This window comes from Mycteria americana, chromosome 13, assembly GCF_035582795.1.
Source record: "Mycteria americana isolate JAX WOST 10 ecotype Jacksonville Zoo and Gardens chromosome 13, USCA_MyAme_1.0, whole genome shotgun sequence".
NCBI classification, from domain to species: Eukaryota; Metazoa; Chordata; class Aves; order Ciconiiformes; family Ciconiidae; genus Mycteria; species Mycteria americana.
In genome coordinates this window covers 5736369-5761580 of record NC_134377.1, presented here as the reverse complement: position 1 = coordinate 5761580, position 25212 = coordinate 5736369, and the positions used below count along the sequence as shown (strand labels likewise).

The following is a 25212-nucleotide window of genomic DNA, read 5'->3' as shown; positions in this document are numbered from 1 at the left end:
CTTACTTGAGAGCCCTTAAATTACAGTTCATTCAGTGGGAGCCTAGCAAAGGTGTTATTAATTTATGAGGTTGAATCAGATAGGTACAGTTTACTGGTTTTCATACATATTAAATGTTCACACAGTTACACTTTTCCTAAGACAGGGAGCTGCTGTATTATTTAACTGAATACTGTAGTCAAGGAGTTGCAAGAATAATTTTGATGGTGATTTCTCATGGAAGGCACAGTAGTGGGTGGACTTATAAAGAAGACAGAGACAACTTGTCTGAAAATTATTTCTTTTCCATGAGAAACAGATAAGAGTCAATATCTGTGCATGGCACAAATGTTGAGTCAAGAGGTCTATCTACCCTTTAACTCTCTGCCATAAATAAATGAGAACATTCAGGAATCAAAGGCTAAATTCCTGTTGGCTTTTTTTTTTTTTGCTAACTTGCATATATTTGCATTACATTGCACTTCAAGAATTAATATAGACCTTTCCTTAAGTCTGTTCATATCACTGTCATTATTTCTTCAGTATTTAACCAGTTAGGGCACAACAGGGGTATGTCTCATTTTTCCTGCTTTTGTAGTGGACAGAGTTTAATATGTGGCATATTAAATAGTAGAAAGTGTAATGGCTGGAAGGATGCATGTTTCCTTCCTTAAAAATGGTGGATCAGGACTCTTTTTGCTATTGTATTTCTGTGGGTATTACTGAGTCAGCAGTGTCTGTGGGGCTGATGCAATTATTCTGCCACTGGGATTAGTGTACGCTGATGCTGTAATAGGTATTGTGAGAGAAATGCCTTTCTTAGTTTAAACATAACTTTGCAATTTTACCCTTGCAGCTGTATACTCTTATTTTTCATTGTGGACTATAACTGTGGGCTATAGCTTTGCAAACATCAAAGGTCTGTGATGAGCTGTTAACTTATTAACAGCTAAATTATTAACAGGTAAATTATTCATGGTAAATAAATATGTGAGCACGGAAATATTCAGATAAAAATGAAAGTTTCCTTCACAGTCTGAGATTGTTTTTTTCATTCACTGATAACCTTCTGAAGTACCATCATAATTCGAGCCAATAAATAAGTTGACTGTACAAACCTGCTAGCGCTTAAACACATGTGAAGATGTCTTTATGTTTTTCATGATCTATCCTTTTCCATTCTATCTCCTGGCTTCTGACCTGTCTGATTTAGTCACATATCAACATTAAAGGATCTGTTACGCCAGCTCAGACAGCAATGGGCATCTGCTCAGTGCTGTGGGTGGCCTGTGTTATGCTGTGAGGAGCCCTTGTTTTATCTCAGCGTTCCATTTCCCTGCAAATGAGTTCATGTTCTTGGAAGTTTTTCTCCTTGTGACTGACAAGACAGTCTGTTGTAGCAGTCCCTTTGTAGCACTGAAATGGCAAGATTTATCTTACCTCACTTTAACCATCTGAAAACAGAGCATCACAGCTCAGCTAAGTCAAATTTCCTTTAGAAACCACATGGAGAAGAACACACCTGAAGTGAGCTTGCATGCCTTAGGATTAAAAGTTAGGGGAGAAGAATCCCAGGCAGAAATTTTGCTTATAAGTCACTTCTAAAGCACATTTTGAGTCCATTACCATGCTAAGAAGTGTTCTTAGCAGCTGCCTTCTGTAGCATGCCTGAAAAGCTAAAAAATTTAGGAGTAGAAGCAGTTGCAGAGGCTAAGAGCCCTTGCAAAAAGAACATTCAAGCCTCTCCTCTAATGAAGGAGTCTAGCATAAGTGTCCTACGTGTCCTCACTACCTTTCTTCTTGGGCCAGGTGGCTATTCCTCAGGTAGGCTTGTCCCTGGTTACTATGGGCCTGTCTGGGATACAGGGTGACTGGGTGCAGCCAGTACACTTGTGTGTTGGTTGACACCTGCTATTTGGCAGCTAGGCAAGGACCAAAAAGCATCATTGTACTGTTAAGTTTGACTGATCAGGGACTGGGACATGCTTTTTGACCAGAGAGATAATATTCAGGGGCGTACCTAGTGGTGCACACACTCTGCTGGCATTACCTTCATTGCTGGTGTTGACTTAATTGCTTTGACTCTGGCCCTCACCCTGTCCTCTTCCTTACACATTGGCAATAGTGAGACTTTTGTTCTGAAAAAATCCCACAAACCTTAGCATGTACTTGTTGCCTGACTGAACTCACGTTTGGATTTGCTGCTCAGAGTTAGCAGTTATTAAAACTCTTGGATATACTTATGTAAGTTTGATTGTGCTCTGCTCATGTTTTGCAAGGGACTGAAATATTAGCAGTTTAGTCAAATGTATTTAGAATGTGTTAAAATAGACTGATTATGTTTTGAAACTTTTCTACAGCTAGGAAGCGCAGTGTTTTTCAAATTTAGACCTTCATCTGCTAACAATGTTATCATACACTGAGGTTCCAGTGCCAGGTTCTGGTGGACAGTATCATTTATGTAATCTAATTTAAAACAATGTTGATATAGCATTTATTTAAAATACATCATAAAGAAAACTTATTTCTTTCTCTGTCACTGTGTGTGGACAGTTTATACTACATTAAATCTAATTTTACCTGTTTTCTTCTAGGAATAGTTACTACTAGGGGGTTTAATAGCAGACACCTTCTCAATTATATCTATCTTTCTTTTAAACTGGGCACTTAATTTTTCAGATTCCCTGCTATGAGAATTCATTTCAGTCGTGGCTGTGCAATGCAGTGCTGTAAATTCAGCCTTTTGGAAATATTAATGAACATTTGTTTTCTGGGAGTTTGTGAAAACATTTATAACAGACCTATTTAAGAATTTGAACAATTTTTGCCAACTTGAGTGGTATTTGTATTGTCAAAGAAATTGCAAAATAATTTGTACTAGCAAATAACTGAAAATTGCTGTTTTGAATAATTTTCATAAATTCAAATGTTTATGAAAGTGTTTCAGAATTATTTAATATTATTTAACCTCATTCTGTTAATTAAGGCATTTGATGCAGACAGTGAATTTAATTAGTTCTCGCTCACCCCACAGTCAGTCTGGAATCTCTTCATAGACTTCTCTGGATCAGCTCCCGCTTCACACAATACAAACAAGAGCAACACACAGGCACGGCTACGCGTATTGTTCTGTGGTTGGACTAGGCCAGTTATGTTACTTACAAGCAGGATAGGGCTTGAATCAAAAGGCTAAATGCATCCATTAGGGAAAGTCTGGATCTGGACTCAGATCTGAACTTGTGGGATAAGCTGAATACTAACTGTTTTATAAATAATTAATATACTTAGCACTTTTCCATGTGTAGCATCCCATAGGAACCATCTCTCCTTCTCTCACACATATACGCATGTACTCTTCTTTCATTAAGGATTCCCAAATACAGTAATTAGAACAGTAATCAAATTTGGATCTGACTGATCAGTGCCACTCCAGGTTTATTTCAGTGTAATCGCAGTGGCCTAGAGTGCACTGGTGAACACGGCCCAGAACTCATTTAACTATTGCACCAGGAGATCATTTAATGGGAAAAAAAAGCAACTGAGACACTGTTTCTGCAATACGAAGCCCACCAGGAAATGACGTGGATGTATATGATTATATGTGTATGATTCTTTTTCCTAATTTATACATTACATTTATCACAATTCCAAAAAATCTGTTCAAATGTATAAACTCCGTGTTCACTTTTGTCCTGTGATGTCAAGTCAAGTTGCCGTACAGATAAAGCTACTGATTGGGTAGACACCAGCACATCAGACTGATAAATATGCAAATATTCTATTTTGGGACAGTATTGCCATGCTATGCTCCATGGTTGTCAAAAACTCGGATGCAAAGCTATCACAGAAAAAAAATGCTCCTTGGAGGGCTACTCAGAAAACTGAGCTTTAGCCATATACCCCTAGTCAGGTGATTTCTCTTAGCCCCCCTCTATAGCAAACAGCGAGAGAACTGCTTCTCAGAAATGACCAGAATCCAGAGTACCTACACTAACTTGTGTGGGTACTTCTGGATTCTGGACTTCTGTGTGGGTGAAGGGCTTCTCGTCCCCTTTAGCTATAGGGGGGGCTGTAACTGTAGAGAAAGACTAGCTAGGTAATGCTCCTTGACTATGACTGAGGAGCCTGATTGCCTGTTGCTCATCCCCACACAGTTTCCATACTAAATGATTGTTTTGTTTAATAATTCCAGTATTTTCTTTTTACACTTCATGCATGAGAAAATCTGATAATTCTCTTACGGAATTTGAAGAGGGCTTTTAAAAAAGTTGAACAATATTCAGTCCTTGCTCATGTCCTGGATTCTTTTTACAAGGGTGCAGTACTTTTTACAAGGGTTGCAAGCCTGCAGTAATCAAGTCTATCTTTTTTCCAGAGCAAAAGCTTGCTTTTTTGTCATTTTTATCTCAGCCACTTAGATTATATGGGTCACAGTTCTTCCTCTTTTCCTACAACAAATGGGAACAGTTGGACATTGTAATCTTCCCTCCACACTTTTTGTACCAAGTTTTCATTATAGACCATACGTATTTCCCTTAGCTGCAACCTGCCCAACTTTGTAAACACTGTTTGAAGAACCATAGGTAGGAAACAGCCTCTTAAAGGCAAGTATTTGTTAGAATATTCTGAGAAATGTTCTAATAAACTATCTGTGCAAGATGATGTTTTGATGACTGTTATAGTAGTCTGGCACTAGAAATAAATTAGATGCCCCAGTTGTCAACCATGATGGGTTCTTTTAAAAATCCACTACAATTTATAGCACAATGATTAAATCCATCGTATATAGTTGGGTGTAATTTACAATGTTATGTACTAAAAATATAGCCACCCTAATAAAAAGCTATATAAATCACATAGAAAACAAACAATCATTTGCCAGGAAAAAAGGAAAGACATGTCAACAAAGAAAAAAGCCTTTCCTTTTTAGCCTTTCCCTCCTTTAGGGTCTAATCCTGCCCCCATGAAGTGCACTGCAAAAGTCTAGTTCAACAATGGAAAATCAGAATCTTGAAAACTGACATTGTTAATCAGGACTGACACCACTGAAAATAATGTAATTGTAAGGGGCTGATGCAGTAATTGGTCTAAAACCTGCAGGAGATTTGTGTAGCTATAGCATGCCAGCTCCTTTGGAAGGCGTATTCTGATAGGAAAGAGCTACCTTTGAGGTTGCTCTGCTTTGTGCAAGAGTAAATTCTTTCCCTTGCAGTGGAATACGCCCTTTATTTCCCTTCTCAACTGCAGAATAATCTAGCATCTGCCTTTTACTCCTCAAGACTGCACTTTAGTATGGAAATGGCCACTTACCGCAAAGAGGAAGAGAGTCACAGGTGTGGTGGCATCCTCAAAACATGGAACTCAGTGGCTGGTTCAGTGGGATGAATGCTGCTGTTTCCCTGCCCTTCTGGCATAGCAGCAAAAGAGCACTCCTTGCTTGTCACTGTTGAAAGAGCTCCTGAATGAATATCCTTTCTGCTTCCTGTTACCCTGATGAATAGACAAATACAACTTTAAACATGCTACAGTAACACAGGTATGTTGGACTGTTACCCAACATACCAACATCTTCTCAACTTTTCCCTCTCTCTACAAGTTTGTCATAAAACACAAGCATCAGGTAGACCAAAATGCATCTACATCCCATCTTTGACATTGGCCAATGACAGATGTTTAAGAAGAGTACAAGAAACAGTGCAATTTCAGGGTGTTTCAGGCCCCGGTATGTCCTTCCAGCTTCTTGTGATCAGCTGTTTATGATCTTTTCAGGAGGAGGTTACACATTGAATTCTTTCAGCAAGTAGTCAGTTAAATCAAGGAAGCCAAGGTTGTGCTAAAGAAAAACAAACACCCAAATACAGGGCTTCAAATTTAAAAATAGGAGGAAATTACATTTCCTACCCAAAGAACTGAGGGGCAGGATGGAACAAGGGTTGGCATGGCTTGTGTGGGCTATAATAGAAACGGAGCAGGGAAGATGTGTCTTCCAAAAAACTTCTTCCAGCTTCTCTAGATGATGAGCCTGGTGGGCTGGGTAAGGTAACCTTCCCTGATACAGAGCTTGCTATTACTTTCAAATGTGCGATTCAGTTCCAGCCAAAGCTGGAAAGATTAAGTTTTACTTCTGCTCACTGCACTCCAGGCAGTGGATGAAGAACAGTCCTATCTACATATAACATTTGGTGTCATTATTTCTACTCTGATGATTCAAAACAGCTGTGATACTATTTTCCATAAACCAGCCCTTAATAGTACTAAATCATTAAATCATTACTCAGACATGCTTCCCAGTAAAACACCTCTTGAAGGGGCCTCTCAACCTTTTAGCATCCAGGAAGAGGAAATCAAGTCTTTGGAAGTCTGTAGATAGAGGAGTAGGATGGGGACTTCAGGAAGAAGAATGTGTCTGTACAGAAACCTCTCTGCCACTGAACAACTAAGGGATTTGTCCACATCAGTGACCTCATGCGCTTGGTACAAGTCCAGCACTCGTCCTTCTTTGGAAGCTGCTTTTAGGCACACGAGAAGAAATCTCATCAGAGATAGGAAATTAAGGTTGGGGTATCTGAGAATCCTTCCCAGCTGCTTTCCTTCTGTCACATCTTTTCTTCTCTTTGATCACTTTCTTTTGGTGGTTGGTCAGCTTTCCTACTGGGAAGTGTATTTTTATTTTGCTTTGTATAGGCTTGCTGCATAGCAAAAAGTATGGCTACAAACACTCAGTGCCTTGAATAAAAGATCAACTGCTGGTTACAAGATCAGCCTTTGCATTTGTCTTAACAACCTGTTCTGATTTTATAGTAATTGATACTCAACAGGGTCAATAAGAACATTTCCATTGACCTTCATAGGAACTGGAGCTGGTCCCAAATATCCTGGCGGTTGTTAGCCTGAGCTTTTATCTTCTGCAATGCTATAACAGTGATATTTATTAAAACTTAGCAAAAAGAATTGCTGTTATTAATGTGTGAGGCCAAATATAGTTGCATCTCTAACAGGCTGGCATGGTGCCATTAATTTACAAGACAGCAGAATAGAGTGGTGATACATAAAACTGAAATTCCAATTAGAAAGACGTACCCTGATTTCTGAATACCCCTACAATGACTGTGACATTTATTTACAATAAAACAGCCTGTCTCCAAGAAAGACAGAGATGTTTATTTTATAATCCCTATTTATAAAATGCTGCTTTTTTTTCTTTTTTTATATCTACAATATAAAACACAGTGGGAGTATTGTTGATGTAATAGGATGGTTGGCTTCTTTTCTATCATGGCAAAATCTTTCCTGTGAAAAGAGTGTAGAGATGACAATTTCATGACCGCTGTGAAGTGGAAAGGAGAATAGTGAAAGAGGCATTACTTGTTATTTTAATTGATGAGTCGTCCTGTAACACTTACCAGCCTAACGTCCAAGCAATTCTCATGCAACAATAACTCTGCCCTGCTACTAGCAAGACCCAGGAAAATGTTCTTTCTTCAGTTTCACACAGGTGTAATCTGAGGAGGGTGGGGTTTGGATGACACTGGGAACACATCAGGCAGCAGGAAACAGGAACTCTGTCTGTGAGTTCCATGTCTGAATCCCCCAAACATCCCTCCAGTGCATGAAGAAAGTGACCAACCCAAGCTTGCACAGTTTGTTTTGGCTAATGGAATTTGTGAATGACTGGCCCATTAGCTGAAATTGTAAAGGACCAGAACAGAATGGGAGGAAGGATGAGCACCAGAACACTAATCCAGCAGCTCTACCACACGCTCTGTTGACCTTTAGCAAATTTGCTTGGGCTCTTGGTGCATCTATCTCCAATGTGTTAAATGGGTTACTTTGAACCTACCTTGCAAGGGTCTACTGAAGCAGTGAGTGGAAGATTGTGAGATGTTCACAGAAGTATTTGGGCGAATCCAAGATATCTGCAGCAGAAATCCCCAAAAGTTTAAAGAGCTCAAGTCTTCTAACTTAAGTGGACCTCTAACCTCTTTGTATTGTTTCAGTCCTTTAAACTGGCAGACAAAGACTTGAGTAGGGTTGAGGATCTTGGCTGAGGAAACTGTAAGTTTGTCAGGAAGCAGGAAAAGGGAAGCTGCTATTTTGCTCCAGAGCTCTTCACCTCAGAGTAAAAGAAGCAGAAATTTTTTTTGTTAGGCTGGTGCTGGAGGAGGAGAAAAGACAATGTATTTTCTTTTTAGAGGAGGAGTCCCTTTTGTTACCTGGTGGCAATAGGAGAGAGAAGAGCCATTGTCAAATGAATACATACAGAAGATATTTCATAATCCCACAAAGACATTACAGAGTCCTAACATTCATCATTGGCATCCTGCTTTGGGAGCTCAAAGAGCTGCTCAGACATTAGCTAATTACTTTTGGCACAATCATCTCATCTTATATGCAAGCAGACACATTAAGTCATATGCTCGGCTGGTATAAAGTTTTGATTTCAGCAGCATGGCTCATGTACTCCAGCTGAGGACAAGCCCCTTTGTTTCCATTTCTTATGTCTAAGGAAAACTCACAACCTTATACCTGCAGCTCCATATAGTGAGGAAGGACCGACATGAGTGTTTCACCTTGTGTAACCACGGTTCAAACAGGAGGTCCCAAGCTGCTAAATTAAGATTTCTTTCTGTTTACATATAATATCAGCTGTTACCACAGAGTAAAACAAAAGCATTGACAATGAAACTTGACTCAGGATCACGGTGAAACGATCCCAAAAGAACAGCAGAACTAGGGTTTCTCAAAACATAGGGAGGGCTGCAAGGAAGTTAAAAAAAAAAAAAAAAGGAAGAATACAGTGAACAGTGGAGTTGAGGTCTCACAGATCAGAATGAGACCTCATCCTGCTCATCTGGCAGACGCACTGCCGCTGATTTCACTGGGCACTAGGATCAGTCGTACAGAGTTTTGGAGGAAAGTTTGCCACTGGATTTTGAGATGGAGGGGAAGAAAAGCATGGACGGGAAAATATGGCTTCATTACCTGTACAAACGCTAGCTTATCACTGCCACGTATGGAATGAGAAAAGTGGGAGCACAACAGAACTTTAAGAGCTTACTTTTTTCTGATGGCTGTAAGTCAAAGAAATCTGTGTTCTTGGCTCTTTTCCTTGAAAAACATTTCTCTCTTGATAATGAGGAAGGGGACAAAATAAGGCCATTAATCAATAACATATTACACATCGGTGGTCACTGTACTCACCTGGACCCTAAGCTGGCATAGTTTCCCCTTATTGCAGCTGAAGGATCAACAGCATTTCTCCCCAGTGGGTCCTCAGGAAGCTTTTCCAGGCAGGTAAGAAGCTCATTAAGATCATCAGCTTAGAAGGTCACTGGGTCACTGATTCCATCACCCAGCAATTGTGACCCACCATGAAATACATGGTTAAGCCCAGACAAGTTCACAAAGGTCATGTATTTATCACTGTCTATGAGTTCAGGTGTGCCATTCTACTCTACCCAGCAGAGTAATGGCAAACATATGCTAAAGTCATCAGGAGAAAAACATATCTTCAGGTGAAAACTTGGGAAATGCATCTAAGGATGCTTGGTTTTTCAATACTGATTTTAATGAGGCAAGAATTAATCCATAATCACAGAATAATTAGAGTAAACTCAATGCAGAAATAAAACATCCAAATTACAAAAAAGAATTAATGCAAAAAAAGAATTGTCTTAAAGCTTACAACTACCCTGTGCTTGGGATATTTTTTATAAAGGAGAGCTAAAATGAAGAACAGAGACAATGCTATTTAGGTATGGAAATCAGTATATCCATACTGAGTAGATGCTTGTTATACTGTAGGTATTGTTAGACAAATGTCTGAAGAAGTGACCTGACCTGTGATTAGAAACTCAGTCTTCATCCTACATGGTCAGATGAGATTGAAATTTGACAGGGAGTCCAAGACATCATACAGGAAGGAGCAATGGTATTTAGCTTTTATTTTCTATACCTGACTACGGCCAGCAGAGCACTGTAGAGGGACAAATTTCACTTGTGCAAGAGTGGTCCAGTGGAACTTCCTGAAGTTAACACCCCTTCCCCAGTCTTGCTTGAAGCAGATCTCAACAGGCAGTAGCTTTCTTCTTGAAGACAGTTGTAGCTGGAAAATGATCTCATCTGGCCATTTGATTAAAAGGACTGTGCACTGAGGTGGGCTACTCTTGTCTGAAACCACGCACTGAAATCCTCTTCTGGCATCTGCACAATACTTTCACGTACAAACTGAAACAGAAAAAGGTTCTTTCCTGAGCTTTTGATTTACGTGTAAGAGAGAGAGATAACGTGGGAAATTTGACCATTGTGACAACAGAACAAATGTAACAGCTTCTGCAAACAGTTAGTATAGTGCTTTATATATCACCAAAACTTTTTAATACAGCTTTCAGAACAGCTGGATATGCTCTAAAATGATTTAAAAGGAAAACTCTACATTTTTCAACTGCAATTTATATCCTGAATTCTTCCGAGTCAAGTCTTGTGTTTTAAACTTGCAGCTGTCTTCTACCTACCATGGCAGTACATACATTAAAGCAACTTGAATTTAAATAAGAACTTCATCTGGAATCTCTGTCAGTATCAGCCAGGTCATATTCAGTGATGCTCTTCTTGCTTCTAAAATGTGACAGTTTCCTTCATCTATTCCGGTCAGAAGGACCACCAAGGTTTAAATAAGTAGACAGGAGATTCAGCCATGCTCATGGTTTTCTCTATTATTATTGCTCTAATATGAAGGATCAAAATGCAAAGGGAACAGAATGGAAACAGCAAAGAAATAGATCTAAAACCAGCAAGCAACAGAGATTTATAAATTGAACATTAAAGCAAGGCTGCTTCTCTAGTTAGTGACTATGCAAATTAGGGCACAAGACAAAATGGCTATTTTTATAAGACATCAAGAAAATACAGGTAGTCTGATCTCAACATGTTGGATGCTAAACCTTTGCCTTTGTAAGGCCTGATAACACTTCACATATGCAAGAGGCACAGTAGCCTGCTGCCTCTCAGAGATGTCTCTTGGTCTTGTAGATTAGGGGAAATAACTGTGATGAGAACAGAAAACACAAGGTGGCATCATTGCCATTTTCTGTAAGTTAGTTACCTGGTTAGACTACATAGAGGTATACATTCTAAACGCATTCTCTTTCCTTTCTTGTGTCCCTCCTCTTCTGCCAATTGCTCCTAGAACTACAAGAGTTGAGCCCAACTTAAGATCTTGAGAAGCAGATTTTATTTTTTTTTTTAACGTTGCTGAAGCAAAACAAAGATATCTGCAGAGTTCCTGGATCAGTGATGTAATACATTACTTGAATAGCTCATGGATGTAACGACTGGGAATGACTGGCCTTTTCAGGGCACAGCAAGTTAATATTTCTCTTCAAGTCTCCTAACAATTTATGACAGATGTCACTTTCACTGTGGCGGTAAATAAATCAACAATGACATAATAATAAAATTATACTGATTAATAATCCAATGCTTGTCATAACATCCTTCTTCTGAGGAGTTCAAAGTGCCTGGTAAAAGGTGAATAGCAGCATCTTCATTTAGTGAGATCCTAAATGATTTCATCTGGTAACTTTCCACTGCATGAATTTCACCCATAGGGGCCTGCTCTCCCCACCCTCATCACACAGAGAATCAAGAACTGGACTCGTCTCACCTCCACAGCTGCAGCAATTTCTGGAGAACACAGCTCCCACACCTGTAGATTAGCCAGAGCCTTAAGAAAGGTGTCTGGATGAATTTTCAAGTCAGGAGTTTTGCCGTATTTTTCCAGTTTCTTTAAGATTTTCTGTACATAATGGTCACTCTTCACAGACTCTGGGAGTCTGGCAAGCAATACAGGAAACCTTTAGCAGAATGAAGAACAGCAATAAAAGAGAAGCCCTGGGAACAAATTCATATCTGATTAATAACCCTGGGTTTGCCTGGCATTTCTGCCACTTCACCACCTCCATAGCTTCCACAGAAAAAAAGGCTCTTTGGGGAATGTAATATTCAGTGTAATGCCAAGTGAATAATGTGAAAGAGCTTTACTTTATTGGACTTGTGCACCAATTCCCTTTGCAGGGCATTGAAATAGATGCTTCTTCATTGTTCATTTAAATTTTGGATGACAAACTTGGGTAGGAAAGCAAATAATAAAATCCTAATAAATGTTTCCATTTTACTACAGATTTGTCCTCTTCATCTTTTCTCTATTTATTTTGTTTAGCCTCTACGGATTTTCCAGTGCCTGATCTGACACACTTCCTGATTGTCTTTACTATCCCTTTTCCCTGGGCTATCATCATTCTCCTCTCTCTGTGTGCTGACATAAATCTCATTGATGTAAGTGCACTGTAACACACAGTCTTTACCATTTCACTCTGAATATAGAGATTCAGAAGGAGAATTACACATTGCAATAAAAATAAAACTCTTGCGAAAAAAATGCCCCCCCCCCCCCCTTTTTTTTTTTTTAAATGTTCTGTGTAAATTCTGCAGTGCTGCTTTAACAGACCTGGAGACTGATGTTCCAAACCTTTCTAGACTGTGCATGACTGGGGTGTGCTGTGGCTTTCATTGCAAAGGGCTCCCTCCAGTTTAGGATATATGTTACTGGGACAGCAGGAGAGGGGTGAGGAATTTCCTCCTCAAACCAGTGAAAAAGGAAACACGTAAGTTCTCGTCTTCAGTAGGGCCAGTTCTACACTCAGTAGTACACTGCTAGTATGGGTATGGCAGTATAGCCAACTCCTTATTATCACTGGTTAGATTACCCAGGTTACTGTAATCATGTCACACACAGGCCTTTTATAACCCATCCATACATTAAGATATTTTATCTGAGAAAGGAAGCTATGTTCAGTGTACCCTTATATCACACTGTTCCTATTTTATATTATTTTTTTGTTATCTCTCTCACTTTGTGAGAGAGATAAGACAACTAGACTGACAGCATATACTACAGTGTTCCTACTGTGACTCAGCTTTCGTGGCAAGGCAGCATTTGCAAGAGTATGGGGAAAACAGCCCTATTGTAAGTGAACCAAGTGGTATGGTGAAAGCAATTTCTGTCATGACTTTGTGTCTCCACAAGGGGGTTGACCAGCCTTGCCAGAGATTTCACTCTTCATACCCGTCACGGTAGCACTTTGCAGAACAGGCCTCGCGCAGAAAGGTATACTCGTCTAACTGCACTGGCATAGTCAAAGCAAGACAGCCTCCTCACTATGGAAGCACGATTTTCATGTGAAGGAACAGGGGACTTGTATTACTGTTCTTGCATAGGGAGAAAAGTAAAAAGCCATATTGGTATAGTCTCCTTTATACTCATGGAGATTTGCTCGAATTAAGGCTTCTTCTAGTGGAACTCTACGTATAAAAGCAAAACCACATCCACTCCAGTTTCAGGGATTATTTACATGCCAGATCTTAAATCTGGGGGACAGCTGGAGCATATGTTTGACAATTAAAACCAGAGTTCTGCTAGATAGGCCAAGACTAGGTTTATTCATTAACACATGACTGATGTGTTCCTGGGCCACCTGCATTTTGAACCTGAGATTAGAAATGGACTTTTTGTTATCTCAAATTATGAAGGACAAAAGGCTTACTAGCAAGGAGAGCAAAAGAGGGCAGCCTGATAAAAAAAAGGTTCCATGCAGTTTGCATACTCTGTAGTCCCATGTCCAAGGAGTTCTCATGGACAGGGCAGTAGGGAACCTGCTGCAAGCTTGCTGAGGTATTCTGGTAGGCTATTTCTGGTGTGTATCTGGAAGCTGATCACTGAATATAGCCAATACCCTTTCAAACATGAAACACTAGTAATCTGCAGAATTGCTGTACTGGGAAGCATTTAGGTGATTACTCTACTTGCCCTTGTAAGTGTTGCAGTATTATCCACATGCAGTTCATAAACATTGGCAGGGAAATATTTTTCTTTTTAACATGGACAGACAGCTAGAGTCAAGGTCTCCTTTGCCATCAGTTTTAGTACTGTGAATGTTCAGTTCAGTAAGAAGTTGTGAATCTAACCCATGTACATTTATACAATCTCTCTCATCTTCGGGGTACGGTGTGTTTTACATACTTCCTGGTGGAAGAAGTCTCCTATAAAGCTGCGTGCTGGGGAGGGTGTGCAAACACAAGGACTGAGTGCTTTTTGCCCAATATGACTGGAAAGGAACTCTTACTTATCCCCTTTGTTACTGTTTCCAATTAACCTATTTGCTGAGCAGGCTGAGATCTGCTCCTAGAGATCATATCTGTATTTTTGTTGCTACCCAGTTTGAAAAGCCTGCATTTCCAGCAATTGATTCAATGGTTTCTAGCGATACTTTGCTTTGGGGAGGGGGAAAAAAAAAAAGAAAAGAAAAAAAGCTTTTTGTACTAACGGCAGAACTCTGGGACTCTGACCATCTCATTTGAACTGAGGGTTTCTGTGCCTCCTTACCAGTTTAGTCCATCTTTATCATGTTCTCTTTCGGCTTTCATGCCCAACTGTCTTATTCTTTCCATGTCTCTTCTAAAATACTTCAATTGTTTCAAAGCCTGGTATTTTTGACAGCATCGCTCTTCCTGCCTCCTACAAAAAAAAAAAAAAACAACTTAAAAAGTTAAAGCTGTGTTTTAAACATTTGTTTTTACCACACTTCTGCATAGCTAACTGGGAAGATACTAAGGAAGGCAGAAAACAATGACTGTGAAGAACACATTGTACATTCAGTCTGTGGACACTGACAACAATTTTTGCTTTTGCAGTGTTCTGTATACATTCATATCTCTAGAAACATATTAAAAAGTGTCTACATTTTATATCAACTCTAGGCTTTCTTACCTATGTAAGAAACAAACTTCAGAATCAAAACATTAAAATGAAAATTCAACCTCCAATTTCTATCAGGTATCCACAGCTTAAAAACAAACAGAACACTTCACAGTGATTTAGGGTAAAATGTTACTTAAAATACAACAGAAGAGAGGTGGAATAGAGTGACCCGACCTAGAATTTCAACCCAGAGATTGTGCTCACATATGCGTTCCTACAAAAGTACTACTGTGTTATAACAAAAATAAACATCTGCTTTTCTTTCCAATAAATTACTTATGCTATATCCTTCCAAACTGAGGCTTCATCTCCAAATGCTGATCAAACAGAATACGCTTGTGTGGCTGTATGGAGAATGGTAAAATAGCTGCAAGTACTAAGTTTCCGTCTGACTTGTCCTTCCATACTGCAGGATGCTGGAATGATTAGTTCCTTATGCAGTCACAGCAGCTGGTCAGGGAAGAAAACAAGGACCCAGCTCCAGATAAGGAAAGCTCTGGGGACAAAAAAAATCTAAGTACAAAATGCAACAGAAGAATGGAAAGAAGGAGGAAGTGAGAGGGTGAAAGAAAACTGTACCTATAACACCCTTCAAGAACAGTAATGAATAGAAGGTCTGATGCTTATTGAGACAAAGGAACTTGCACAAACATCACGAATGTTTCTGGGTGAAAGAAAAAGGATGACAGGCTTTGGCTGGTCAACAAGGTAGAAATGTTACTGATCTGGGAAGAAGCCTTGAGAGAGGACGCTGCAACTGTTACTAGAAGAAGAGTCAAAGTAATGTTGAAGAACAATACAGTGACCTCTGAACTAAAAACACAAGACAGCTGTATAGATTGTGACTGAATTTATTATTCTGTCTTTGGGTGAAAAGGACTACAATGTCCAAAGTAAATATATCCAATGTTTTTAGCAAAACTATTTCCAGAAAAGTTATTCAGAAATATCCCAACACACTGCTGTAAATATTTAACCTGTAATGCCCTTGCAAAGGTGATCTGGAAACATGTACTTTGGGGAAAGCCTGAATTTTTTTCCTGTTTACCAAGAATTTTGTCATCTATATGTTAAAGTGATGTTTTTTGAGGGGAGAGAAGTCACATATTAGTGACTCGTGACTGACAGTTTGCATAAGTGTTCATGAATCTACTAGTCACTAAGAGATGCTCCTAGTCTTATGGTTTAGTGTTAGGTAGTCCCATGAGGAGCAGGGAGTTGGACTTGATGATCCTTATGGGTTCCTTCCAACTTGAGATATTCTATATTTTTTGTACACAGACAGCCATAAAACTTTCTATCATCATCCCTATATTCTTATTTTAATGTAAATCCATATGAATGCATCTTTAAAAGGCCTGAAGACAAGTCCTAAATCTGGTCAGAAGCAAGGTGTGTAGTGTTTTAAGAACATACAGAAAACAAGTCTCTTCCTACCTCTCAAGGCGCTCTAGAGTATCACGTAAACAACAAGCTGCTTCTTCACGTACTGCCGTGAACTTCTGCCTCATATCGGCACACAAGTTAGATTTGCTTTTAATGAAAGAGCTGATATGGCAGCTGCAACTAAAACAACACAGAAAACTCAAATGAACTTCTTGTGGTAAGCTCCTGTGTTGCTCAGAACATACAGCGATGTGAGCCCACGCAAACTTTGAGATCTCCTTATTCTCAGTAAAAATCCAAATTTAATACCATTTACAGTTTTTAATTCATCAAATTTATGAAAGAATTTAATGAATAAAAAAATTGTAAATTATATTAAATTTGGATTTGTACTGCCTTTCATTCCAGTCACATCCTTCCAGGAAAGTGCCTTCGCACTGCATTGAAATATACTAAGTGTGCTGCAAGGTTTTGCTGGCCTGGCTCTGGTCTCATGTAATAACATGCTCTCTGACATTTGCATGCCAAATGCTTTCCACACATAGAGCTGAGTTTATACAGCATATCATGTGCTTCAAAAACAGATTTGTATCCTTACTCCTGCCTTCTGGGCCTCTGCTTCCTTGATATTATACTCGCTTGGTCCTTAATGAATGGCACGTTTACTCTGTAATTCTTCTGAGCCACTGGCCGCAAACTGTAAGACACAACAAGGTTTAAAATAGCGTACAGTATGCCTTCCCCAGAATACGAAAAATTCTACAGGTGCTGATAAAACATTCTTAATATTACAGACTTGCTGGAGCTATCCAGGTACAAAATTTATTTCTCTTGACCTCAACTCAAGGGAAAAAAATGCTTCAGCAAAGTCTAATGGTAAGAATGGTTTGTCATGTTGATCTTACAGCTGTGGAAACCACCACAGAACTGAGTAATGAGCAAACACATCTAATATAAACTTAGCTGGAAATGTTATAGAGAGATTACTGAAAAATGCAATGGTAGAAACAGAAACAATTCTACAGGAATAAGATAGAACATCACTTTTTCTACAAAGGTGCTGGAGCATAAGGTCTCTTCTGTTTGCAAAGGCAAGATTCCTGGGGTATTTTCCAGAAAATACATACTGCTTGCACAGCAGTAAATGGGCTATTCTGCCACCCATGCCAAAAAATGTAAATGTCATCTGAATTTAGTGAATGCTGAATTCAGTTTTTCGGGGGGGGGGGGGGGGGGGGGGGTGGTGCGTAACTTTTTTTATGTTTATGTTCTGCAGGGTGGAACACAAACTCTGTCCTGATGAGTTGCTTCTCTTAGTGATGCAGAAACCCATCAGGTAACATACCAGTGCAGTTCAGTCGTATCTTCTTGTTTATGGACATCTTTTGACACCTTTTTGTGCGTTATCTGGATGACTTTCTGTAGGGCTGATAAAAAAAATTTTGTAAAACATGCCAACTCAATAGTGCATTCCTCTCTTCCTTGCAGAGAGGATGCCATATATGCTGCCCTGAATGAGACATCCTAAAGAAACCTGCTATTTAGGATTTCTAAAAATTAAAAGTTTCTTCAAAAAAAAGCAGCTTTTTAAAGAGGTTTCAAGATAAGTACGCAAATACGAACACACCCAATTCATTAGTCACTTTTGGAAAACATAAGCTTTGTTCTTTCAGCTATGAAAAAACCCCATCAAGAAGATGATACTAAATATTTTTTACACTAGATGCTTATAAAAATAGCATATTAGAAAAACAGGTAGATTTGAACAAACTATGCAGAAAGTCTATTTTCAGTTCTTGTACTGTGCTGTTAGCATTCTACTTGCATAACTGTCATGTCTTCTGAATTTTTAAGTCTACTGTATCACTTTACCATTCTTCTGTTAAATGTCATACGGAATTTAATACATTTAACATCAACAGGTATCTAATTACCTCTCTGTGTCTCCTTATCAGCATCCACTAAAACTTAAGACGTGTCCTCAAGTAGCCCTTCATTGGCTATAGTTTCCAGATTATCCACCTTTGAGCAGATCTCTCACTAATAACACTCTCTACTCTCTTTCTGCCTTCCACTGTAATGTGAATGCTTATATTCTACTCTCCCTTGAATACCTGGAAAGCCAATTTAACTCACTGTTTTTCTTCAAATTGACATCTTAGTTTTCCTTCCCACTGCTGTTTCATTCCTGCTTTGATGCTAAACCCCTGGAGAGACACTGAGTCGGCCATCTTCTCTGCATTATTCCCTCCAATCACTCATGCAGTAAAACAACTGTCATACTTGTTATTAAAAATCCCAGTGTTAGCTGCCAAATTCTAAGTCATCCTCTGAGGTGCTCAATATGTCCTACATGGTAATAAGTGACATTTTACTGAGCACTCAACGTCTTGATGTTGTAATCCCCAAATTCAAAAGGTCCTCTTCCTACATTTTTGTGAAGCACCACATATAGTGTAATAGAAAATGACTGTTGAATGTTGACTGTGCTAAATAGCAGCACAAACTATTTCTACTTGTTAGAAGTACAGAATATTATATGGTGAATTTATAAATGTAAGACATGGATGCAACAAGTTGCTGGGCACCAGCTAATGGGCTAAAATTTTAAGAACCATGTTTATAATGAAGATCCTTTATTAGCTGTGGCCAGGTGAGTTTAAAGAGTGACAAGGTCCCAGTCAGAAACTCTTAAGTTCTAGCACTAATGACGTTCTAATGATGGCTCCACTGCGACCCTTACTAGTCTCAAAGTGTAAGCCTGTAAGATGCTGGCTACGCCACTGGACCTTCATAGAGCTGAGGAGCAGTTTGAATACAAAGGCTGACCCCCACAGTGTCTAGAACCTGGCATCGATATGGGCAGGAAGCCTCTGCTCAAACTGAGCTAAGGTTGCATACAAATCTTATCTGTTCTTGGCATGCAGTGTCAGAACCCTTCTTAGAAGAACCCAGTCCTTTCTATTTATGGTTACCGTTTGGGCAGATTGAGTAGCTGGATATCTGAAACCCATCTACTCTGCAGATAATGGTGCTTTGGGGGAAGAGGGCTATACTAAGCAGTGGCTGCATTTGATGTTTTCTCCAAGATCAGTTGAGTTGTCTAAATCCAGTCCTGAAAGCAGTCCTGCTTGGCAGATTCTGGAGGGAGATGACAGGAAGCAAACCAGGGCTAATACCACAAAGATATAGCTCCTCTTTTTGGCTAATCAACAGAAACAGAGGGTGCAATACCTCTGCCCTCCATTTTGTAGCATTAGAACCTGTTCCAATTCTCCATCTGGAGGACTTGGGAATACTCAAGCTTCTCCATATTAATAATATTTTTGAAATATTAACCTCCATAGCTGTGAGCTAGTCAGACATTAATTAGAAAAGAGAAAAACAGCAAAGAAGAGTGTAGTAATTTCACCTGATTTTGATTTCTATGCCTTAGTTAATAATTTGTGAAATGGGGTACTAATATTTACCTGTTTTGCAGGGATCTAACAATGATAAATCAGTTGAAAAAGACATTGATCAATCCCAAAGAAAAGCCCCAAATTCAGGTATAAGTTTTCTAATGAAGATCCTTTGCACAAATATTTATACCTCCTCTTTTAAAAGTATGTTTTTGACTGAATTCAAAGCTAAACTGCTGGCCAGAAAGCTTTGGGGATAAAATGCAGTTAGTGTTTAATCTCTCAGATACAGGTCTCACATTTTAATTCTCAGTGTGAAGAACATGTATGTCATTTGAAGTGATCTGCATACACACATTCTTCATTACACAGTAACCATGAAAAATTAGGCTTACATTTAGTACATTTAGATCATATTGTCTCTGTCTGCACAAAAAGAGGGTTGTTTTTTTTTTAAATGTGGTGAAGGAAGCAAGCTTAGAACACTAATCTGCTTTGTAAAAGCCTTTGACTGATTAGGTGGGGACTGAATGATAAATGAGACTACCTCAGCAGTGACCTGTTGTTATACTACAGCTGCAAGGACTGCAGCTTCCGCATTTACCTTTGTCAACATGATGTAACATTTAAACTTTTGGACTAGTACAGGTCCTCGCTCAGCCAACAGCACTGAAAAATCAAATTTGTATAAGCAGACATTCTACAGCAGCAGTCCCCAAACAGCAGCATCTAAATTACAGTTGGACAAAAGGCTTTATATTGAGTTATGAATTTTTCTTTAAAAGAAATCTTTCTATATGAGTCACACTCAGCTGTATCTACTGATTAGCTGCCTACTACAGAATCTCTTTCCCACTTTTGAAATATATATATATATATGCGCGTAGGTTAGGATTGTGTGTGCTCTCAAAATTATGTCTGTATGAGTTACATGAAGCTTTGTGAATTTGGGGTATAAGGCTACAGGGCAGTGGTAATCCATTTCTGATTTGTCCATGAAGCATCCTATAATCAGAATCCAGGATTAAACATGATTCTAGCAGCTTCAGAATTCATTACAGAATCCAACCTTTGCTACAGAGCTGCTCTACAGAAACTAACTTCCCATATTTTTTAGAGCTAGGAACATAATCCTTGATAGGACCAGACAGATAACTCAGGCCAGTCCCCTGAAATCACAGGCAATCATGTGACAGATGTTGTTCCAAAGGGTACACTGAACATCCTTCCCATACATCATGCATACCGCAAGATATTTATGTCCCACAACAAATGGAGGCTCCCAGCTGTTACACCTCTCAAGATTATTTTCAAATCTCATCTCACACACGAACTAATTGTTCACCTACATCTGTAAACAAATTGCTTGAAATTATAGCTTTGAATTCTCCACTACTCCCATTCATGTCATAGGAAGGCCATTCACCTGTGCTCAGTGCCATGGACAGCAGCAGCTGTGTAGGTAGCATATGATACTAGCACAAGCTTCCCAATATATTCGCTCAGCTTCTGGCAGTCTGAACCTAAAGGTCTTTCAGACCCAGAGAATGTGTCCATTCCTTTACATTTAAGAACAATTAATTGTTTTTTCTTCTATTCATTTAAATTGCTTTTGGACTTGAATATACTTCCAGCAATATATTGTAGCAATGAATTCCTAAGTTTAATCATGCATTGCATGAACACACTTCCCATTGCTTTAGATTTTCTGCCAGATTATTTAATTTGGTGTGCCATAAATCTGGTGTCAAGGGAACTTTTGAATAACCACTCTCTAATCACTTTTTCCATGCACTTCATGATGTAACAGAGATCTGTCATAACCTTGTATTCAGCCATTTCTTTTCTGCACTGAAGAGCCCTAGTCTATTTCATTGGTTCTCATCTGGAAGCTATTCTGTATCTCTAACATCCCTCATGCCTTTTTTTCCATCAAACTTTACTACTTCTGATACCAGCCTGTCTGAATTGGAAGGACCAGAACTGAACAGGCACGTACAAAACATTTGTATTTTTGCATAACATGCTTTCTGCTTTGTCTTCCACTTCATTCTTAGGGTTCTTCTTGCCTTTTTAATAGCTACTGCACATTCACAGAACTATCCCAAATGACTCCAGGAGCTCCTTCCTGAGTGGTAATTTAGAGTCTAGCAGAGCATAATGTCAGCCTAATAATGATAATATAAATATCAGTTAAAAGGTAATTAGCAGTACTAAATGCCAACGTGCTTTTCTAGTCCAGCTTTATTTAGAAGGAAGGGAAAAGACTTAAGATTACCTAGCTTTGTACTGAAACGCATTGCAGAGCTAACAGATAAACTATTCCGTCAGGTCTATCAAGCTCAAGGAATCACTGGTGGATGAGTAGGAGGAATACAGAGTAAGAAACCCGCAAGTTAAACAGAACCCCCTCAGTTAGCAGAGATGTATTCAGTGGATCAGTTGGTTTTGGCAGAGAACAGTTTCACTGTTTTCACCGCCTGTTGGACCTTATAGATGTGGACGACAGTCTGATTATGCAACTGCTATAACTGAATATTAATTAAAACTCTTACTTAATATTCACACGGGATTATATTGTCTTTAAACCAATTTGCTAATGGGGAGGGCACAGAGACACTTGTACAAAGTTCCGTATGCCTGAAGAGAAATATACTGGTACATCTTGCAGTGTCTTTGATGTAGGTTCTCCCTAGTAATACTGAAAGCAAATCCATTTGAAATTGGCAGTCAAGAAAAGTAACTTACAGCGGAAAAGAAGTTGTCGTTCTTTAGCTTGTGCTGACTCACTCATAACATCAGATGAAGCTACATTAATCTTGATGTTGTCTTCAGAGCAAAGTACAGTGGAAGTTTCACTGCCATGAGGGGTTTGACCACAGGGAGATGACTGACTGCTAAGCTGGGAGATACCTGGAGTAGATGTCTTGTTTATCTTCCTGCTAAGTGGACTGTATCGTGATTTCCAGATACTTTTCTGTGCATAGAAGAAAAAGTTAATAGAAAGGAAGCATTTCCATAGAGATTGGACAACAAAGAACCATATTTCTGTAACCAATTCCAATATTAGATCCTTCTGGTCCTCCTGTAACCTCATAGATTTTTCTCCAGTGACTTCAAACAAGCTAGCAATTTCTTGGGTAGGACCTCCTTCATTTTGTTATCTTTCTTCAATACTCCTCTGCTATACCATTAATGCCAACAGATTAAGCTAATCTGTAAACAAGTAACACTGTAGCTGCCGAGAGGGGTGGTAATCAAACAACCTTCTCGTATACAGGGAAGAATAGGTCAAAGTGGTTTGATAAATGTTCAGGTCCCCTCCCAACACCCAGTAACCTGGCAAATGAATTTCCTGTGTCAGGAATGTAAAACTGAAATCTGAAAGCAGCCTGAATTCTGCAGGCTTGATAATCAGAACAGTATGTATTCTAAAGCAAGTGCCCCTGAAGGAACCCAATATTTCCACTAGAAGTTTCATATCAAATACGAAAAGCAGTCTTCAAGTAATATTAGCATAAATGACAAAGGAAATTGTCATTAATTCAGGGAGGAAAAAAATAAGTCTCAGCAACGTAAATGCTAAAACACACATCAAGACTGACATGCACTTTGGTTTCTTCTGCTCATGTTCATTTGGACCTGACTTTAGAGAACTAGTAAGACTGTATGGAAAAAGTCAGAAAGCCTCATATTGAGAAACAACTGTTATTTATGTGACTTGCTGGCTTTCCCTCTGTTTGCTAACAGCAGCAAGAATATTTGCATAAAAACACAATCTTTGCCTTTTAAGTTTCACAACTTTTGCTGCTTATTCCCCAACAGAAACTGTAATCTTGTGTTGAATCATTTTAATTATTATGCATGAGGGTATGAGCTGCAGGTGTTGACAAATAACAAGACCAAATAGCCTACATGTAACAACAGCTCATATTTCTAAGAGTGCCTCACCTGGGGTTCTAAAAGCACTTCACAAAACTTGTTTAATTTAGCCTTATGGGGGGCAAAGCAAGGAACTTAAAGCTTAAGCAAACTGCTGAAGATCAAAATGTAAGATGTGCTACAGAGTGAGAAACCCTCTGGTTCTTTACTGAGTTCTCCTAATTATACTCCTAAGCATCACTCATTCCCGCTTCATTTTCCTCCAGTCACTTCATCAGTTTCAAAAAGAAAAGTTTTTCTGTGGTTTCAGAAAGATAGTAAAACAGTTACCAAGTGTTACAGATAATTTTTTAGTGTTTAATTTGCTCTCAGGTATTAACTTTATTTTTCTTTTAAAAGGCTTTCAGCTGAATTGCTTGTTTTCTCCTTTCCTTGGCTTTGCTTTGAATGTGGCAAGTGAATCCTGCTTTCTTTAAAGGCCTCAACATTTGGAATGTTTCCAAATTTAGCTTTAAATTCTGTGTAGAAAGGCAACCAAGCAAATTATGACTAGAATTTAGTAGAATAAGGCCTCCAGGATACCAGTCGGAAATCCTCATTTGACTGGAAAAGACCTGTTTGTGTGAACAAGTACTGCTACATGACTCCAGATCACCAAAAGCAGATAAATGCAAACAAGAAGCTAGTTAAGTTTTAGCTGAATATTGAATTCTTCCCACATAAGTACTTATCACTAAGACCAAGCCACAGTTTCAATTAGCTAGCTACATACTACTCTTCCTATTACCTAGTATCAAATTGTTATTCTTCAAAACCTAGAGAGACAAGTACTCTCCAGTCACAAGATCCAGAGCATAAAGTGTGGTATCAGGGAGTTCAATTAAGCAATAGAACAAGTGATTGAAAAGTTGGATTAGGTCCCAAGGAAGAAATTAACAACGCAGTTACCTTTGTGTTTGTAATAAAGAGCTCCCACATGTATGTTGCTAACTTTTCCTCTTCGATTTCTTTTACTGTTTTTTTACAACCACCAGGGTCCCTAAATGAAAACAATTTAATTATCTTTCCATTTTGAGTGTCTTGCTTTTATTATAAGTTCTTTTAAGAAATGCAATAAACGGAGAGTAAATGGTGGCTGACCACTACTATGATGTATATCTTTGCTTATAAGAAATGGAAAGACAATGCAAAGTGTATAAGCCATGAGTACATTATAGTCACAAGTGAAGAACAACCTAAAGAAAGCACAGTCATTCTACGAACTATCATGCATGTACTGGGCCAGATTATGCTCTCAACTTCCTCTGTGCAAGTACTGAAGAATTTTGTCCAGCATAGCAAGATTTCATGGACACAAATGACAGCAGGTTCATACAAGTTTGATTTTTCAGTGCTGTTGGCTGAGTGAGGACCTGTACTAGTCCAAAAGTTTAAATGTTACATCATGTTGACAAAGGTAAGTGTGGAAGCTGCAGTCCTTGCAGCTGTGGTATAACAACAGGTCACTGCTGAGGTAGTCTCATTTATCATTCAGTCTCCCCACCTAATCAGTCAAAGGCTTTACAAAGCAGATTACTGTTCTAAGCTTGCTTCCTTCACCACATTTAAAAAAAAAAACAGACAGAGACAATATGATCTAAATGTACTAAATGTAAGCCTAATTTTTCATGGTTACTGTGTAATGAAGAATGTGTGTATACAGATCACTTCAAATGACATTGAGGGAGAGGAGTGGTGGTTTAAGAC

General features: G+C 38.9%; 1 protein-coding gene across 1 annotated transcript in view; it reads right to left on the bottom strand.

The window, feature by feature from the left end:
• Positions 1-9907: 9907 nt before the first annotated feature.
• The window catches only part of CCDC60 (coiled-coil domain containing 60), a 64789-nt gene continuing 49484 nt past the window's right edge, over positions 9908-25212 (bottom strand). The window contains exons 7-14 of the mRNA XM_075516707.1: positions 24415-24505; positions 22333-22561; positions 17529-17610; positions 16782-16880; positions 16235-16357; positions 14423-14554; positions 11645-11834; positions 9908-10206 (exon numbers count right to left, since the gene is read on the bottom strand). Of these exons, the coding sequence (XP_075372822.1) occupies positions 10114-10206; positions 11645-11834; positions 14423-14554; positions 16235-16357; positions 16782-16880; positions 17529-17610; positions 22333-22561; positions 24415-24505 (1039 nt within the window). The 3' untranslated portion in view covers positions 9908-10113. The remainder of the gene's footprint in view (positions 10207-11644; positions 11835-14422; positions 14555-16234; positions 16358-16781; positions 16881-17528; positions 17611-22332; positions 22562-24414; positions 24506-25212) is intronic.